General features: G+C 53.1%; 1 protein-coding gene across 3 annotated transcripts in view; it reads left to right on the forward strand.

The window, feature by feature from the left end:
- The window catches only part of KIAA1614 (KIAA1614 ortholog), a 43,477-nt gene that overhangs the window by 14,849 nt on the left and 8,312 nt on the right, over nucleotides 1–20,316 (forward strand). For 2 of the 3 annotated variants that reach the window (XM_069546202.1, XM_069546203.1), the window contains exons 4-7: nucleotides 327–470; nucleotides 10,971–12,457; nucleotides 15,092–15,221; nucleotides 17,067–17,325. In XM_069546202.1, the coding sequence (XP_069402303.1) occupies nucleotides 327–470; nucleotides 10,971–12,457; nucleotides 15,092–15,221; nucleotides 17,067–17,325 (2,020 nt within the window). The remainder of the gene's footprint in view (nucleotides 1–326; nucleotides 471–10,970; nucleotides 12,458–15,091; nucleotides 15,222–17,066; nucleotides 17,326–20,316) is intronic. The other variant, XM_069546201.1, reaches the window with a different exon arrangement.

A 20,316-nucleotide genomic window follows, 5' to 3' on the forward strand; every position in this document is an offset into this window, starting at 1 on the left:
TTCCTTCCCCTCCTCCCAGATAACTCCTGCTGTCTGAACAATGGAGTAATCTGGAGACTCCCCTACCCTTTTCTAGATCCTCCTGGGGTCTCTGCCTCCAGTCTCTGAGCAGCTGTCCAGGGTGGGCCAGTCCCTTCCAGAGTCACCAGGCCCCCAGCCCCAGGCCCCAGGCTGGTGCCCTTCCGTGTGGGAGCTGGCCAAGGAAGGCTTCCATGCGGGGCTGTTTCTGGCGCAGCCACACTCGACACTGTTAAAGCCCTCCTAATCCATGTTATTTTCTTCTAATCCCTCCCCCCACCCGCTCTGGCCCGTGTGCCCCCCTGCAGGACCTTCGGTCCCAAGCCGGAGCCCGTGCTGAGCCCCAGGCATGAAGAAACCAAGCATCTGCTGCAGAGAGCCCGCATGAAGGCCAGGACCCGGCCTGTCCGTGCCAGCCACGACATCGTGCCCACCCTTGCCCTGTGCAGCCGGTGAGTGGGGCCCGGGCCAGGCTGGCCGGTATGGGCTACGGCAGGAGAAGAGATGGGATCCAGCCAAATGCCGCCACTCACTCCTCCCCCCTGGTCCGTGTGGGAGCTTTTCCCGTGTCAGGCATCGCTTTCATTCTTTTAGTCAGTTAGCACATCTTCGCTGAGAGCCTACTGATGGCATATTAGGGAACATAACCCGAGTCTCCCTGGGGGAACGGAGGTGTCACAGTCTCCAGGGAGAAAGACCAGAGGAAAGGGAGGCTTGGAGGAGGTGGCTTCTAAGTTGGAGCTTGAAGGAGACATAGATATTTACTGGGCAGCTGAGGGAGGAAGGGGTGAGCATCCCCGGGCAGAAACTGAGCGGAAGCAGTATTCTCAGGAGTTGGGCCGGAAGGCCCAGTGGAGGCCAGTCATGGAGGCCTCCAGGACTGATGGACAATTTGGAAGCCTCCTGTATTAGCTAGGAGCCACCAAAGGATTTCAAGCAGCTGGGTAGCACCATCACCTTTGCATTCCAGTAAAGCTGCTCTGGCTGCAGAGACGGTTGGATCTGGGGGACTAGGGGGGCAGTGTGCAGTGATGGGAGGAGAGGGTGGAGATGCAAGTTTGCCCAGAGCCAGAGCAACAGGCTTAATGAGGCAGCAGAGAAGTGGTTAAGACTGGAAGCAGACCGCTGAGTTCTGGCGCTGCCACTTCCTAGCTGTGTGCTCTTGGGGAAGCCCCTGTGCCTTGGTTTGCTCCTCTGCACAATGGGAATTATACCACAGCCTGTCTTTCAGGGTTATTGTGAGGGTTCTGTGAGCTCATAGAAAGTGTTTAGAACAGCTCCTGGCATGTAGTGAGTACCCTACAAGTGTTACCTCTGACTGAATCATGGAATCAACTGGAGGAGGGGAGCCTGAGAAGGGGGCCATCCAGGATGGAGCCCAGGATTCTGACTTGGTGTCTGGAGGCTCAGTGAACCCTCGGTGCAGGATTAAGCTTGGGAGGGACTGTCCACGGAACACCCACTGAAGATGCTTATTAGGCAGTTGGATACAGGAACTGAGGAGGAGGACAGAGGTCAGACTGCAGATGTAGGCATCATTCTGATCTCACAGTGCTGGGGCCATGAGGGAGGGTGAGCTCGTCAGGGATGGAGAGATGAGAAAAGAACAAGTTCAAGGACGTTCAGCACTCCACACAGGTAGCCACCTCTTGCGTGACATCCCATCGCCATCTCTGCGCCTGTTCTGTGTACAGCGCACCCCAAGGAATCACTTACAGGTGGAGCTGGCGGGTGTACCTGACCTGCAGCGAGGCTGCCAGCTCAGGTCCAAATGCCCCAGGCCCCAGCAGGACCATCTGCGGCTGACCAGGCCTGTGGCTTCTTTGGCGCAGTGGATACTAGAGGGAGTGAGGATTCTCAGCGGAACTGGACTCCATGCTCTTTGATGGGGATGCTGAGCCGGCTTATTAAAGGCTGAGGACCTTCTGGACACCTTTGAGACTGACTTCAGCAAGAGCAGAGGGCTGCGGCTCACCTCTGGGTCAGTGTCACGGTGACCTCTAGGAGAGGGGCTCAGGAGACCCTAAATCCTGGCGAGAGGCTCGCAGCCGGCTCCCCTTTTATCTCTGCATTTTGTGCCTTGTTTCTTCTGGCTGGAGGACACTAATCAGGAATGAGAGTGCCTCCTTTGAAGCATCCTGACTGTTCTTCTCTGCATGTTTATGCAGCCCAGAGCCTTAGACTTCCATGGAGCCCTCCTGTTCCACTTTCTTTAGGTACTGAGGTTGAGTTGGGTAGCTGCAAAACAGGCAAGATTCTTGAGAGTCCCTTGGACTGCAAGGAGATCTAACCAGTCAATCCTAAAGGAAATCAACCCTGAATATTCATTGGAAGGACTGATGCTGAAGCTAAAGCTCCAATAATTTGGCCGCCTGATGTGAAGGGCAGATTCATTAGAAAAGACCCTGATGCTGGGAAAGATTGAAGGCACGAGGAAAAGGGGGCAACAGAGGATGAGATGGTTGGATGGCATCACTGACTCAATGAACATAAGTTTGAGCAAACTCTGGGAGATGGTGAAGGACAGGGAGGCCTGGAGTGCTGCATTCCATGGGGTCACAAAGAATCAGACATGACTGAGCGAGTGAACGATAACAACAAAAATCTGCAAAGCAGACCAGATGATGTAAATGTACCTTGGGACACTTCCTCTTCCCCAAATCTCATCAACAGCTCACGACAACCCCAGCCACTAACCTTAAAGTAGGTTCCCTCTCACCACGCTCTTCTCCGGCAGTAGAAATGCAATTGAAATGCAAGGTGACCCACTTTAGCAGCTGCTGTGTCCAGAAAAGAATTACTTTGACTTGGCAGCACTGGTGAATCCTCAGAGGGTATAGCTGAAAAATCAACGCCAGATGGCTTGCTTGCAGATGCTTCTAAAGGTTACGCTTGTCAGATCACCCTGGAGAGCCATGCTGAGCTAACGTGGCGATGCCACACAGGCCCGGGGCCTCATTAGATGCAGGAGCCCCTCCTCCACCCCAACCCCTACCCCCGAGCCCAGAGACATCACTCGTTCCAAAGAGCAGCCTGATGAAAGCTGACGGGAGAGTGGGACAGACAGGCACAGCAGCCCCCAGAAGGTCTTCTTTATCTCAGGTCTAGCTGGAGGTGGCTGAGGCCATCCTGAACAGACAGGCTTTTTGCAGGAGGTGAAGAGGGGGCCAGCCGCAGCCACATTTTCTGGAAGCAAATCAGTGTAGAAATGGAGAGCTCTTGGAAGTGCAAGCTCTTGCTACTGGGGAGACAGGCGCACCTGAGTTGGTGTTCCTGATCCCAGGAGGGCAGAACACGCCCATCAGAGGCAGGGCCTGGGAGGGGACACGGAAGTGCTGGCGTCCTGTGTCAGGGGCCGGGTAGGGCTGCCTGGAGCTTGTGTGCTAGGACAGCACTGTGGTAGGAAGGGGCCTCCCACAGAGGCTGTTTGGCACCTGTGTCTGAGCAGACAGCATCCTCTCGGAGAGGGATGGTTGTGGAGGCGTCAGCAGTGCCCGATGTTGACAAGGTTGCTGTTTGCTTGCTGCTGGAGTGCCTTATTCGCTCTGCGCTTGTCTCCAAGATCTTTGCCATACCTTTATGCCCTGGTCCCAGCGCTGCTGGTGGGGACCTTGGGGATGCAGTAACTGAGTTGAAGGTATGTGATTGGGGCTTTCCAGGTGGTGCTAGCGGTAAAGGATCTGCCTGCCAATGCAGGAGACACAAGAGACGTGAGTTTGCTCCTTGGGTTGGGAAGATTCCCTGGTGAAGGAAACGGCACCCCACTCCAGTATTCTGGCCTGGAAAATTCCACTGTAGCTGGTGGGCTACAGTCCTTGGGGTCACAAAGAGTCGGACACGACTGAGCAATCGCGCGGCAGCATACCTCATGGGATTAAGCTGTCCTGTGTCTCTCCATTTCTTCTTAATGAAGGCAGTATTTGAGAATTTTATCTTATTTGTTTTGGGCATGCTGCTATATAGCATGTAGGATTTTAGTTCCCTGATCAGAATCGGAACATACGCCCCCACCCCTGAATTGGAAGCACAATCTTCATCACTGGACCACCAGGGAAGCCCCTCCATTTCTTCTTTTAGAACAAAAATATTATTTCTACCTTTGGCGTGAATTCCAGGATGACTGAGTTCACCAGCTTGACTGTAAAGTTTAAGGTCGTTAATGTGGCTGAGAGGACCTGGAGTTCCTTATTAGATTAGGAATATACCACCTCTAAAACTGTGTTTTTCCTCCTAGAAAGTATAGCCCATATGCTGTTAGCAGAGCAGGGCCTTGCCCCTGGGGCCCGGTGTGGGGTGTTGTGTCTAAGCTGGCGTACTGAGTGTCCAGCGGGCCTCTCCTGCACTAGGCGGGCCGGGCAAACCAGGGCACCCTGCCTGTGCAGCAGGAGCAGGGCTTCTGCTCAGCGGGGCTGCTCTTGTTTCTAGAGGGTGAGATGGTGCTGTTTCTCTGGCTAGAGCCTTCCTTTCTGGGGAGGAATGCTCTGGACACCTGACCCAGGACTCCCACACTGTCAGTGAGCCCACCCGAGGGATTGTCTCACCGCCCCTTCTCAGGTCCTGACAGGCTCAAGAGACGCAGTTGCAGATGGGGTCTTGGGCCCCAAGGGCTGCAGCGCCTCACAGTCACTTCAAGAGAACGGTCACCAGGAGGGGGATCAGAGGGATTTTCCGGCCATGCTGAGATGAGCAAAGAGAGATGCTGTACCTTCTCACCAGGGGTGATTCTACCCAGGAGCTTTACATCTCAGCCACACAGCCCTCTCCAAAGGCAGGCCCACAGTGTGACTTTGGGGGGCCCTAGGCACTCTGGCCTTCGTGACTCCTTCCTCCATACCACGTGTGCATGTTCAGTCATGTCTGGTGCTTTGCGACCCCGTGGACTACCGCCCACCAGGCTCCTCTGTCCATGGGATTTCCCAGGCAAGAGTACTGGAGTGGATTGGCATTTCTTTTTCGAGTGGATCTTCCCGACCCAGGGATCAAACCCATGTCTCTTGGATCTCCTGCACTGGCAGGCGGATTCTTTACCACTCAGCCACCTGGGAAGCCCTTTCCCCATAAACAAAGTTAAAATTTAAATTTTATGACCATGCTGGCTAAAAGGTAAATATATTAATATTATATCTGAGAATGTTTTCTTTGACTTAAAAGTGTATTTATGTATTCTCTTTTGACTTTAAAAGAAACTAAAACATTTTCATGGGCCCCAGGAGAATTGTGTCTCCCAGGTACCGTGGCTATTGTGCCTGATGGATAAGATGGCCCTTTCTGCATATGGGTTCCAGGAAACAGGATGACTGACTGCATCAGGATCTGCTCAGATCTCAAAGCAGGCAGATCCACTTGCTTAGCAGTAGTCCTTTTTTTTTTTTTTTTTTAATCCTCCTGGAGCAGTGCCAATTGGGGAAAATCCTGGAGTCGGGGTTGGTGGCAGGTGGGCAGGCTGCCCCTGCCCACTGCATCCAGGGCAGTGTAAACACCCAGGGAACATCTAGCGTCAGGCTTCAGGGAGGCCCCCAGAACTCGCACCGTGGCACTTTGCAGCTTCCTTGGTTTAAGAAGTACTCACCCACTCCTTGGAGAAGGAAATGGCAACCCACTCCCATGTTCTTGCCTCTGGTGGGCTGCCGTCTATGGGGTCGCACAGAGTCGGACACAACTGAAGCGACTTAGCAGCAGCAGCAGCAGCACCCTCTCCTTGGTGTGAATCGGGGGCTAAGGTACAGTGCGGTATGACACAGCAGCACCTCAGCTGTAGCTTTTGTGCCAGCTCAGCATTCATGGCTGGGTGAGCACCAGCCCCTCTGTTGGTGTGACCAGAGGCCCCAGGTCCAAGATTTGAGGTTGTAGTGAGCTGACATGGCACAAGTGAGGGAATAAGCTCTCAGCTGTAACTGTTTCCCATGGAGCTTTGCAGGGAATCAGTCTTGGACAATTTAACTCTGACATCTCAGGCAACCCCAGGAGCCCCAGTGGTAGCGTCTATGTGTCATACGCCACGCCATCTGTGATCCAGATCATTCTAACCCATCAGGGTCTTGAGATTAGTCAGCGGCCTGGCTGTCCAGGCACCCAGGAAGGGGATGAATTGGAGTGGTCAGGGATACCCTCGGGACCCAGGTGAGCACATGTTCACCGAGTCAGGCAGGCAAGGCCATTTATGTGTACAGAAAGCACAGCCTGGAAGGATGCACTGTCCAGTCCAGTCAATGCCATGTATAGTTAAGGAAGTCAACCAGTTCAGTGGCCACTCTCCCCACTGGTTGGCATGTTTCAACAGTCATTGTTAAACATGGATGGTTTCTTCCTGCCATTGTCTGACTTCCTTTTAAAAAAATTTTTATTGGAGTATAATTGCTTTATAGTGTTGTGTTAACAAAGTGGATCAGCTATAGGTATACAATATCTCCTCTCACCATGCCCCTATCCCACCCTTCTAGGTCATCACAGAGCACCAGGTCGAACCCCCTATACAGCAGCTTCCCACTAGGTACTTGTGCTATGTCCACATTGAACTCCTTTCCTTTTAATTGCATACCATACCTGTCTTTCTGTTGGGTAGCTGTAAATTTGGTGAAGAAGGAACTCATGTGAAGGCAGCCTTTTTGAGAGCACTGACGTCAAAAAGCATCAAAGCATCCAATTAGAGGAAGGATAAGTAAATCAGCCAATCACTCACATACATTTCATTTATAATAAGTTGTTGGAGTATCAAGACAAGCTTGAACGAGTTGTGCTAGGAGGAGGGTATAGTTAGGGAAGCCTTTGTAAGTGCCTTTGAGGACTAAAAGCAGTAACAACACATCAAGTATGCCAGCATAGATAACTGCATGGGTACTGCTCTCAGTGATTTGAAAGTAGTTCATTTCAGTTCAGTCACTCAGTTGTGTCCGACTCTTTATGACCCCATGGACTACACCTCACCAGGCTTCTCTGTCCATCACCAGCTCCCAGAGCTTGCTCAAACTCATGTCCATCAAGTCAGTGATGCCATCCAACCATCTCATCCTTTGTCGTCCCCTTCTCCTCCTGCCTTCAATCTTTCCCAGCAACAGGGTCTTTTCCACTGAGTCAGTTCTTTGCATCAGGTGGCCAAAGTATTGGAGTTTCAGCATCAGTTCTTCCAATGAATATTCAGGACTGATTTCCTTTAGGATTGATTGGTTTGATCTCCTTGCAGTCCAAGGGACTCTCAAGAGTCTTCTCCAATACCATAGGTCAAAAGCTTCAGTTCTTTGGCGCTCAGCTTTCTTTATGGTCCAACTCTCACATCCATACATGACTGCTGGAAAAGCCGTAGCTCTGACTATACTTTTTTTTGACTATACTTTTGTCTGTAATGTCTCTGCTTTTTAATATGCTGTCTAGGTTGGTCATAGGAACATGTCAGTTCAGTTCAGTCACTCAGTCATGTCCGACTCTTTGGGAACCCATGGACTGCAGCACTCCAGGCCTCCCTGTTCATCACCAACTCCCAGAGTTTACTCAAGCTCATTTCCATTGAGTCGGTGATGCCATCCAACCATCTCATCCTCTGTCGTCCCCGTCTTCTCCCGCCCTCAATCTTTCCCAGCATCAGGGTCTTTTCAAATGAGACAGTTCTTGGCATCAAGTGGCCTAATTATTAGAATTTCAGATTCAGCATCAGTCCTTTCAGTGAATATTCAGGACTGATTTCCTTTAGGATGGATTGGTTGGATCTCCTTGCAGTCCAAGGGACTCTCAAGAGTCTTCTCCAACACCACAGTTCAAACCATCAATTCTTCAGTGCTCAGCTTTCTTTAGAGTCCAACTTTCGCATCCATACAAGACTACTGGGAAAACCATAGCTTTGACTAGAGACAGCCTTTGTTGGAAAAGTAATGTCTCTGTGTTTTAATATGCTGTCTAGGTTTTTTATAGCTTTTGTTCCAATGAGCAAGCGTCTTTTAATTTCATGGCTGCAGTCACCATCTGCAGTGATTTTGGAGCCCAAGAAAATAAAGTCTCTCAATGTTTTCATTGTTTCCCCTTCTATTTGCCATGAAGTGATGGGACCAGATGCCATGATCTTAGTTTTTTGGATGTTGAGTTTTAAGCCAACTTTTTCACTCTCCTCTTTCACTTTCATCAAGAAGCTCTTTAGTTCCTCTTCACTTTCTGCCATAAGGGTGGTGTCATCTGCATATCTGAGGTGATTGATATTTCTCCCTGCAATCTTGTTTCCAGCTTATGCTTCATCTAGTCTGGCATTTTGCATGATGTACTCTGCATATAAGTTAAATAAGCAGGGTGACAATATACAGCCTTGACGTACTCTTTTCCCAATTTGGAACCAGTCCGTTGTTTCATGTCTGGTTCTAACTGTTGCTTCTTGATCTGCATACAGGAGGCAGGTAAGGTGGTCTGGTATTCCCATCTCTTTAAGAACTTTCCAGTTTGTTGTGATCCACATAGTCAAAGGCTTTAGCGTAGTCAGTGAAACAGAAGTTAGATGTTTTTCTGGAGTTCTTTTGCTTTTTTTGGTGATCCAACAGATGTTGACAATTTGATCTTTGGTTCCTCTGCCTTTTCTAAATCCACCTTGAACATCTGGAATTTCTCAGTGCACATACTGTTGAAGCCTAGCTTGGAGAATTTTGAGCATTACTTTGCCGGCATATGAGATGACATAGCAGGAAAGAAGTAACAGGTCTCTAAAATCCAAGCCCCTGTCTCCAGTCAGAACCTGACGGTGAGCATGGTCAAAGACTAGTTCTGTATTTGTGGCTCCTTCTGAGAGAGAAAAACTCCCTGCGGCATGCCTTTCCCAGCTGGTCAGGTGCCGGTCAGTCCAGAGGCTGGTCTTGTGTGCCCTCTCCTTTGTGGAAACAAGTAGGGGTCACTTGGTCGTGCTAGTCCCTTTGAACCCTGACATCTCCTGAGTCTTTGATGACAAATGGATGGGATGGGTAGCCAGAGGAGGAGACAGCATCAAGCTATATCAGTCAGGGTTCTCCAGAGAATGAACCAACATAATGTGTGCTTATATAGAGAGAAAATTTTATTCTAAAAAATTGGCTCATGGTACCTTGGAAACTTGGTAAGTCCAAAGTCTGCAGAGTAGGTTGGCTGGCTTGAGACCCAGGCAAGAGTTGCTACTCAAATCCAAAGGCAGTCAGCTGGCAGAAGTCCTTCTTGCTCAGGGAAGAGCAGTCTTTGTTCTATTCAGAACTTCAACTGATTGGATGAGGTCCACCATACCATGATCAACTTTATTTGAAGTCCGCCAGTTTAAATCGGCTTTCCTGGTAGCTCAGCTGGTAAAGAATCTGCCTATAATGCAGGAGACTTTGGTTCGATTCCTGGGTCAGGAAGATGTCTGCGTGAAGGGATAGGCTGCCCACTCCAGTATTCTTGGGCTTCCCTTGTGGTTCAGATGGTAAGGAATCCACCTGCAATGCAGGAGACCTGGGTTTGATCCCTAGATTGGGAAGATCCCCTGGAGAAGGAAACGCTGAACCACTCCAGTATTCATGCCTGGAGAATTCCATGGACAGAGGAGCCTGGCGGTTGCAGTCCATGGGGTCACAAAGAGTTGGACACAGCTGATGACTAAGCACAGCACAGTTTAAATGTTAATCTTATCCAAAAAACCTTCACAAAAACATCAAGAACCTGGGCACCATGGCCCAGCCAAGCTGACACACAAAATTAAACATTACACATGGCATCTATACACAGGTATGACTTAATGACTGGTAATCAAAGGCAGACAGGTTAAGAAGAAAGATTCTGGGAAACAGTGGCAGGAGGGTTGCATGAGATAGACGGGGTGAGAAGCCTGGAGGCCTCACAAGTGGGCCATAGCTGGAAAGGGAGGCAGAGAGGAATGTGGAGGCCTGTATCTTTACCCCGAAGACTGTGAACTTGATCCTGTGCCCCCTTGAGAGATGATGCGATGAAGCTGAGATCCAGGAGGACCAATGAGTAGGAGGCCACTGCAGGGGTCCAGGGTGACTGATAAAGGCAGGAAAGGATGTGAGTCCCAGGTACTCATCAGTAGACTGGTGGCGAGGTGCTGCTGGGAAAGGCAGGAAGAAGTATGGTCCTTACTTAGGTGGCCTCTGATAGACAAGGGCCTGTAGTGTCTATTTACACAGGGATCTGAAACTCGGGTCACCTGGCTCCAGGGGGCCTGGTGTGAGATTTGTGCAGGTGTTTTCTTGAGCTGAGCAGGACTTGACCACCAGCCACAGTGTCTCTCAGAGCAAAGGCTGACAACAGAATATGAGGACTCTTCCTAGCATAGTAATTGTTGTCACAGTGTTCGGGGACCAAGTGTGTGAGAGGGGCTGGAGAGGGGCAGATACAGGAGACAGCATTGGAACAGACTAGATGGCGAGACCAAGGAGAAACACTAGTGTTACTCTGTCTAAATTTTGTCCCAGCAAGATGCTTAGGAACCCTGAGTGAACACTTCTGAGAGGAGGAATGCTTAGAAACTCTGACTGCAGGTCCCACACGGTCTCCATGGAAACTTATGCTCTTCCCATTAAACCTTTATAACAAATGCAGTACTGCCACAGTTCGCCACAGTTCATCACAGTTCACCAGATGCTGGTGATGGCCAGACTCACTTCTAAACACACACCAGGACTTCGGTACTATCCTTTCCTACAGTCCTGCGTTTAACAGCGTTTCATCTGAACTCAGACAGAGACAGGCAACAGAGGCAATGCCAAAAGTAGAGAAGGCCGTATTCATTTTGTTCTCAGCACTGTGTTCAGGATGGGGATGGGCCTGTAAGCTTCTCTGCTTTGCTGCTGGACTCCTGAGGAACCTGATTTGAGCAACTTTGGGTTGTAGTTTTCCCTGAGCGCTGTGCAGGACCGTGCCCCGGGGTGGATGGGTAGGGCTGGCGCGCCCAGGGAGGAGGCTTGTACCTTCCCCTCCTCCTGCTCATGACCTCTCTCCTCCTGCCTGCCCATCAGAGATGGGAGGAAAAGCCCAACCCTGGACCCGAGGATGACCATCGCCTGCCGAGACAACCTCCAGAATGGGAACACGAGCGACTCCTCCAGCGGGGAGTCCAGCAGCGGGCAGTGGCCGAAGCGGGGCGCCTCCCCTTCCCACGTCCGCTTTGAGGATGAGTCCGCCCGGGACGCTGAGTCCCGCTACCTGGAGCGGCTGCAGCAACGTCAGCGGCAGGTGCTCAGCACGGCGGACCAGGGTCCCCTGCGCTCCAAGCCCGACCTCGCCGACTACATCCAGGGGGGCTGCCGGCGCCGGGACGCGGGCGCGGGCGCTCTGCACCCGTTGCTGGGTGGGCTGCAGCCCGGGGGCCTCTCAGCGCCGCCGCCCGCTCGGGGCAGCGGGAGGAGGTGCCGAGCCTGCGGCCACTGCATCGCCTCCGACCCGAGGGTCCTCCGGGAGCGCGAACCCGCCTGCGGGAGGGAGGGGGCGGCGGCGCAGCCCCTCAGCTCTCGGGGTCTGAGCGCCCAGCTCCGGCTCCTCTCCGCAGCTGAGCCCCGGCTCCACACCGAGTGGATCCGGGAGACGCACATCGGGGACCAGGCGGTTCCCGAGGAGACGGACTCGGCCCTGGACAGCACCGACACCTCCGACAGCTGCCGGACCGACAGTGAGGAGGCCGGGACCTCTCAGCCCAGCAGGGCCCGCGTGCGGGCCTGCAGGCCTCGGGGAGGCCACAGGTGGTTGCGCAAGGCTGAGATGGAGCCGCCCCGGAGCCCTCAGGCCTCGCACGACCTGCCTGGGCTGGAGCTCCTGGAGGTGTCAGATGAGGTGACAGAAGGCGCGGGCCAGACGACGGCAGGGGCTCTGCTCCCCAGAGAAGATGCTTTCTCTAAGCCTCCTGTCCAGGACTTGAAGAGGGCTTTCCCCGGGTCCCCGTGGCAGCCTGCACCAGGGCTGGAAAATAACTGGGTTCACCCCGGGGATTTTCGGACAGCCTACTCCATCGCCTCTCCCACGAAGCTGGGGTCCTCGGGGCCAGGCAGACAAGGCCCGGTTATAGAAAGCCAGGAGTCTCTGGGAACTGACTGCCCACAACAGAGCAGCGCAGAGCCCTCTGCCCACCACCAGGTCCGACAGCTGTCTGCTTCCCTCTGCCCTGACGGCTGGGTGCCGACCCCTCCCTCTTCAAAGAAAACCGCCTCGCCTGTGTCTCACAGGAAGGCAGCCCTGGCTGGGCTCCGCAGGCTGGGCAACCAGGGAGAGCCCATGGACAGCCCCTTGCCTGCTTCCAGAAGCGCAGTTCCCAGGACCGGTGAGCTCACCCCGCCACAGCCCCAGCCCCACAGCCCCCACAGCAGGCACCCCCTGCGGGCCCTGTCCACCAACAACTGCAACAGCAGCGCGCCTCAGGGGCTGCAGGAGCCCTGGGGAGGAGCCATCCTCGCGGGGGAGACGGGTGCCCGAAGCCAGGAGCCCGCAGCACGGCTGGAGGACCGCAGAGATGGTAAGGGATGGCCCCGGGGGCTAGGGTGGTGCTAGACTGGAGATCATGGGCTGGGTCTGTGGCCCACCAGGCACTTAACTGTTTCTTCTTAATAGATGACAGAGCTGTGCATTGCTCCTAGCAGCTCCCAGAGCCCAGCAGATGTTGAGGAAGTTGGCAGGGTCTGTGAGCGGGTGCAGGATTCGACATCAGCCTGGAGGCAGATTAGCCAACTCCCCCTGAGGAGGCGGCGGTAGGGGTGCTAAAGGAGCTCCAAGCTCTGTGGCTGTGGGAGGCCTGGGCTTTGAGGCTCTTTACTACCAACAGAGCAGAAAGAGGCAGCAGCTTCAGGATTTACTACTTGCTTAGAGCAGCAAATGCCAGATAATCCCATGGCTAAGGTCCCTCCCCTTCAACATCGTCACTTCATACATTCATTCAATACAGTCTGAGCATCTGTTACAGGCCAGGCACCATCCTAGGCCCTGCAGGGGATGCATAAGTGAATTAATTCAGCAGGAGTCTACCCCTTGAGACCCTCAGCGGCCAAGCAGGTGTGCTGTCCAGATGACACAGTGACCAGTAAGCAGAGCTCCTACAAGGAGTGCTGGGGTTGTTCTCTGGTGCCCTCCTAGAGCCCCAAGCCTACTGGGCACACTGGTAGGTTTCTGCAGGCAAGGCTGCTAAAGGCCGGAGGGTATCCCCTCTGCCCTTGGAAGGCGTCCTCATGTCATGGGCAAATCAAATCGTGAGCTTCCCTGATGCTATAATCTGAGTTGAGCAGCTCGGCCACTCACTCTTAGGCGGAGGTAGCAGCCTTGCCTTCACGTGCCCACGGCTCTGGCAGCCCTGGTGCTGTGATGGCTTGGGAGGAATCCAGGGCTTGGGAACAGTGAGGTGGGAGAGGCCAGAGAGGTGACGGGCCATGCTGACCTTACTGAGGGTGCAGGTTCCCTGCACCCGCCCCACCTCGGGGGTGCTGCCACCCCTCTACTGCACATGGGGAGCCAACGCCACCCTATCCCTCTTGTACTCACGGGAACCTTGAGGAAGCAGGCCCCACCCTGAGTTCACATCTGCCCTGTGGTTTTCCTCCCTTGGGTGGGCTCTAGGCTGGCTGCCCCTACCCACTTCCTGTGGGGCTCCTATTTTGAGAGTTGCTGACCTTTCTGGCCAACCCATCCTTCCCCTGCTGGAGCAGAGGGCCAGGTGAGGCTCCTCATTCACCACGAAGTCTTGGGCTCTTCACATCACCCTCTGTCTCCAGTTCTCCTCTCTAACCTGAGGATATCATTAGAACCCATCTCCTAGGAGCTCAGGCAATAATCTCCATAGAGGGTTTAACTCTTGCCTAGCGTATGACAGATGCTCTAGAAAGGGTGGCTATCGTTTACCTGTTAGACTCACAGCCAACCAGACTGTGGGTCTTGTCCCAGGAACACAAACCCCCCCCCCGCCCCCCCCCACCATATATGTCTCTCTCTTTTCTTTCATTGGAGGAAAATCAATTTACAGTGTTGTGTTGGAGTCTTCCATTGTTGTTGTCGGTTTAGTTGCTAAGTTGTGTCCGATTCTTTTGTGACCCCATGGACTGTAACCCACAAGGCTCCTCTGTCCATGGGATTCTCCAGGCAAGAATGCTAGAATAGGTTGCCCTGCCCTCCTCCAGGGCATCTTCCTGTCCCGAGGATGGAACCCGTGTCTCCTGCATTGCCAGTGGATTCTTTATCGCTGAGTTACCAGGGAAGCCCTTGGTTTCTGCCATACAGCAGTGCAAGTCAGCCATAATTATATATATATCCCCTCCCTCTTGAGCCTCCTCCAAGACCCTGATCCCACCCCTCCAGGTCATCACAGAGTGCCAGGCTGAGCTCCCTGTGTAATATAGCAATTTCTCATCAGCTCTCTGTTTTACACATAAAACAGGAAGTGTATATATGTTGATGCTACTTTGTCCATTTGTCCCACTCTTTGCTTCCCCCACTGTGTCCACAAGTCCTTTCATATACCTCTTGATACAGGTGGGACATGACTTATCATAAGCAGACTTTTACTTTTAAAAAAGTATTTATTTTTATTTTTGGTTGTGTTGGGTCTTTGCTGCTGCATGTGGGCTTTCTCCAGCTGCAGCAAGTGGGGGCTACTCTTGGTTGCTATGCATGGGCTTCTCATGGCGGTGGCTTTTCTTGTCGCCAAGCACTGGCTCTGGCACGTGGGTTTCAGAAGCTGAAGCATGCGGGCTTGGTAGTTCCGGCACATGAGCTTTAACTGCTCTGTGGCTTGTGGAATCTTCCCAGACCCGGGATTGAACCTGTGTCCCCTGCTTTGGCAGGCAGACTCCTATCCACTGTACCACCAGGGAAGGCCACCCCCTCATTTCACAGGTGTTTATTCCTCATCTGCTGCGTACCAGGTGCTATGCTGGGGGTGATGGGCTTCAGCCCAGGAAACAGGACCCCTCCCTGCTGCATGTGGGTCTCACCACCGCCTCCGTGGCTCTCACGGGGCTCCCGCTTCCCTGCATCTTCCTCTGGCTCTCCTGCCACTGTCGCTAGGACTGCCCCCCTTGCCCCCATGACCTGTGGGTGTGGGTCACTGGCACGGGAGGAATGCTGTGGTTGTTGTAAGAGGAACTCCAGGGCTGTCTTGCCTCAGCAGCTGTTGGCACCATCAGCTCCGTGGGCATCTCCTTCTCCCCGGCCTCAGAGGAGCCCAAGTCCAGCCAGGAAGCAGAGAGAGGGCTGCGAAGGACAGAGCCGAGTTCTGTAGGGCGCGTGTCATCCCGGTGAGTGACCCGAGCGCCAGTCTTGACTTGGGAGGTTGGGGGTTGGGGTGCTGGGTGGGGAAGGAGCCCCCCGGACAGGCAGCAGGATAAGTTACCTACTCCCAGATCCTCGGAGGGCTTCTAGATTAGGTGCAAGCATGGCACCCCAGCACTCCGTTCCCTGCCCTGTCCAGTCTAGTGTGCATGCTTATTCATTCCCCAAGCTTTCTCTGAATGGCCTCAAGCTGCAGGTGCTGTGCTGGGCACAGCTGTGCATCCAGCCCCAGCCCTCCAGGTGCTCCCAGGATGGGCTCTCTGTCAGAGGACTTGCTCCTGACCCTGGGGTGGGAAGCATCCTTTCTCCACTACACATCATCCCTGGTGACATGTGGCCCAGGGCTTCACATGCTACTGCAGCCAGATCGCCACCTCCTGCCCCGTGTGTGCCCCAGAACTCCGGATTTGTGCACCCCCTTCCCCCAACATCCCCACTAGGGTGCCCGAAAGGCCTAGTGGAACTCTTGATCACTCCTCTGATGAAAGCTGCTTCCTGGGGCCCTCCCCCCAGCAAACACACAGCACACCGCCATCCCCACGGTGCTCGCACTCCGCCGTCTTGGCTGCCTCCTCCCTGTTCCCTCCCACCCTCATCCACTGGCACGTCCTCTTTGGCCCCTGTAGCCACCTGCATGGCGTTCTCCTGGTCTCAGCGTGTTCCTTCTTGGTCTCAGCGTGTTCCTTCTTTCTGTGCAAACCTAACATTCCCTCTCTGCTCTCTGCCTTCCTCTTGCCCCTTCAGTTCCTTCTCCATGCAATGGTCTGAAGTGTCTTTTGAAAACCTTAACAAAGTGATGCCATTTCTCTGACTGAAACCCCAGTGGTTTATCCTTTCACTTACCTTGCTGCTACTGTTAAGTCACTTCAGTTGTGTCCGACTCTGTGTGACCACATAGGTGGCAGCCCACCAGGCTCCCCCGTCCCTGGGATTCTCCAGGCAAGAACACTGGAGTGGGTTGCCATTTCCTTCTCCAATGCATGAAAGTGAAAAGTGAAAGGGAAGTCGCTCAGTCATGTCTGACTCCACGACCCCATGGACTGCAGCCTACCAGGCTCCTCTGTCCATGGGATTTTCCAGGCAAGAGTGGGGTGCCATCGCCTTCACTTACCTTACCCTGACACAAACCCCTTACCCTGACATAGCACTCAACGTAATTCAGCTTCGCTCGCCTGTCAGATCCCTGCTGATCCCTTTTCTCATTACGTCAAAGTCCTATAGGCCTGGCCCCGTTATGTTCTTGAACCCACCACACAGCGAGCCTCTTTCTGCCTAGGCCTGTGGTTTCAGCTGCTCCCTCACCCTAGAAGTCTCACCTCCAGGCTGGGCAAGATTGACTCCTTCCTGCCATTCAGCCCTCTGTTTAAATGTCGTCTTGTGAGAGAGGCCTTCTCCAGCCACCCTGTCACTCTCTGCTTCACCCTGCTTACCGGTCACTCAGAGGGCTTCTCCCTTTTTTACCAGCCTGTTGTTCGTAAGCTCCCAAGTGGAAGGGTCTGGTCCATCTGGTTTATCCCATACCCTCGTTATTTGCCACATGCCAATGCTGGCAGGAAGCCTCACAGAGGTTCTGAGCAATCCCTGGGTGAACGGATGACTGGTGAACCCATAGTTGGCTGTGACCCTGAGGGTCTTCTCTGCTGCCCAAGCTGAGGCTCCTGCAGAAGTCCACTTGGCCTTTCTGTCTGCAGCCTGGCTATCACCTCCTCCTCGAGGCCGGGGTGCTGGCCCACCTGGGCCCCACAGGACCCTAAGGTTCTTGCCTCCCCCAGCCCTCTCCCACCCCCCTCACATCCACCTTTGCATTTCAGTGCCTCATCTGGGGTCAATGAGGGCCCCAGCCCACCCTCTGCCGCCACTTCTGACAAGAACAAGAAAAGCAGCGGAGGCATCGCCTCTGCCCTGGGGCTGAAGAAGTTCTTCTCGGCGCTGAGTCAGGGCACTCGGCCCAAGATGGGCAAGTCCCGCAGCTACAGCATGGAGCAGCTGCAGCCCGCGGCGCCCAGCCCGGCTTCACACACCGGCACCCCCAAAGTGAAGAGAGCCCCGTCCTTACAATCCCTGCATCTGGTGAGAGTCCCAAGGGCCCAGCTGAGGGGTGTGTGAAGGCAGTGGGGTGGTAGCCACCACTGAGATGAAAGGTAAAGGAGGAGAGAAGTGCCAGGGGTGCTCCTGAGGAGCCCAGGGTGGGGAAAGGGACGCTCCTGGCATCCCCACAGTCCATCCGCAAGATGTGGACTCCCTGGACACGGTGCAATGAGAGAGTTCTGTCCTTCCACCCCACTACCCCAGCCTGGGCTCAGCCTAGACCCCTCCCCCTCCCTCACGCCGCCACCTCTGCCAAGGCCTGGCATCGGCTGCTTGATTATTCTGGAAGCTTCCCTGTGGCCACAGCCACTCTGTTAGTCTAGCACTGCCTCCTCACTGGCATCCCTGCGCTGCCTTTCCCCATGTGGCTTCCAGGAAGGTCCTTCCTGCATACAAATCTGGTCTTGCCGCCCCTCCCCCCCCCCCCACCTTGTGGAACATCCACCATTGGTCCCTTATTATCCCCAGGGAAACACGTTGAGGCCACTCAGCATTGCCAAAGGATTTCTATAATCTGACCGCTTCTGTAATCTGACTGATCATTCCCCTAATACTCAACCCCAGTTATCCTTGACCTTGCAGTTCTGAAATCAGGCCACAGAGTTTGAACCTTCACCTGAAATATTCTTCCCATCTTCTCCACCTGCTAATGCTGTTCATCCATCAATACTTAAGGCACGGCTTCCTTCAGGAAACCGTTTCTAATTCTTCCTTGGGCTGAGCTGGGCACCTCTGCTCCGGCTTCCGTTCTCATCCTGCGCTTTCCTCCTTCATGGAACTTGTCATGTAGTATTTTGGTTTTTGTCTGTCTCCCCTCAGTGGAATGTGATTCGCTGAGGGAACACTACTTGATCTTTTGATTGCAAATATTTAGTATGATAATTAGCATAGTAGACATACGCAGTACACAGTGAATGAATGAGTGAATGAACACAGGGCAGCCTGCTAAAGTTCCCTTCTCATGTGCTAGAGGATACCAGCAGCAAACCAGGAGCAGCACCTAACTCTCAGCTAGGTCTCTGAAAGTGCTATTCTAGTCCAGGTTTTCCAGGTATCAAGTCTGTTCTCTTCCCCGCCCTTTCCCCTGGGCAGAACAAAGCAGGTAATTGCGGTTTAGGGCATTGGAGCCTTTCATTTTTCAGTCTGAAGTAGGGAAGAGAATGCAGGCTGAATGAACATTCCATTGGTCGTCTTGCATCACGTATAGTATAAATATTTGCTGGTTGGATGAAGTTGGAAGGCAAAGAAACAAAAGCAAAATGATCTCAAGCTGGGGACAAAAGCCTAGTGTAACATGGAGCTCCAGGAATTCTCTGCTTTTCTCCTGAAGTTAGATCTGTCCCTGGTGTGTCTGAGCCATGGTGCTCAGATGTATGGCCATCAGAGGTTCAGTCTGTGTACCCAAGGGAGATGATAGCCCATTACCTGCCATGTAATCTGAGTGGGCCGAGTTAGGAAGTAAGCTGGCCGAGAAAGGGTGGGAGCAAGTGCCAGGAGGACTGAGCAGCAGGAAGAATTGTTCAAGAACTAAAAAAAGAACATACAATAGGGCTCCACCTCACCGCGGTATATTCATGACCTATCTCAGGGCACACCCCTTCCTGTTGCACTGCCAAGTGTGCGTGGTGAGAGTGCAGACGGGCTTGGTTTCCACTCTGCCCTTCTAAGTAGGCAGTGAGCATCCTCACCACATGGGCGGCTCCCACGTCCTCTAGTGTCTGTGGCTGGTTCGTTCCTCCCTTTTCCCCTCCTCCCTGCCTTTCCGCTCTTGAGTTGAACATGACTTCTTCCAGGAAGCCCTTGAGAACTTCAAGGCAAGCTCAGGGCCCCCTCTTGAGCTTCTAGATGATACAACTTCCTGAGAGCACGGATTCCCAATGTGATAAATGATGTGTGCAGTATTTGTTTAGAAGTCTGCCTCTGCCTGCCTCCCACCCGCTCCCTCGGAATAGCCTCCTCACTGGGTCAGTTTCTAGAACACAGATCGGACCTTGTAATTGTTCTGATTACTATCACTCAGTGGCTCCTCTGCAGGTCAGATGAGGTCTCTCTGGGTCTGGCCCTTGGCTCCAGCCCCACCGCCCATCACCTCTGCAGCCCAGTCCCCCAGACCACAAGTATGTTCCAGAACATTCATGCCTTCTCCCATCTCTGTCTGTCTGCCTCTACTGTTTCTTATGCCTGGAACTGCCCCCTGCTGTCTTCATCTGGAGAGCTCTTGCTTCAAGTGCTGCACAGGCAGCGGCTCCTCCAGGGCCCCGAGGCTTCCCTGCACAGCGTCATCCACGCTTCTAGCCTCACACTTACAATATACACTTAGGGCTTCTGACCTGTCCATGCTCACCCCACCCCCACCGTGGTGTGAACTCCTTCAGGGATGTCAGTCTTATCCATCATGCAGTGTTTTTAGGTGCATGCTTGATAAAATTTTTAATGTCGGTGATCATAATAGGGATACGAAAGAATCACAAACTAAGATTTCAACTCTAAAATTGTGTTCCTTATTCTGTAATTATTTGATTTTACCTTTTTAAAAAATGTATGACTGTGCCGGGTCCTCACTGCCTCACGTGGGCTTTCTCTGGTTGTGGTGAGTGGGGTTACTCTCTAGGTGCACCACGCAGGCCTCTCACTGCAGGGGCTTCAGTGTTTGAGTGCAGGCTCTAGGTATGCAGGCTTCAGTAGCTTGGTGCACAGGTTTATTTGTCCTATGATGTGCGGAATCATCCCGGACCAGATGTTGAACCCGTCTCCTGTGTTGGCAAGTGGATTCTTAACCACTGGACCACCAAGGAAGTCCTACCTTTTTTTCTGGATCAAGGAGAAAGTTAGATTTTCTTAATCAGTGAGATAATTAGCACTATCATATTCAGTTGTTATTTCAGCCAACACATTTTTTTCACTATCTGAAGCGTCAGAGTGCCTGTATAGGCCCATCTCTTGAAGTAAGTTATGGTTATTTTGTTAAGCCCT

Source organism: Ovis canadensis, chromosome 12 (genome assembly GCF_042477335.2).
Source record: "Ovis canadensis isolate MfBH-ARS-UI-01 breed Bighorn chromosome 12, ARS-UI_OviCan_v2, whole genome shotgun sequence".
In the NCBI taxonomy this organism is placed as follows: Eukaryota; Metazoa; Chordata; class Mammalia; order Artiodactyla; family Bovidae; genus Ovis; species Ovis canadensis.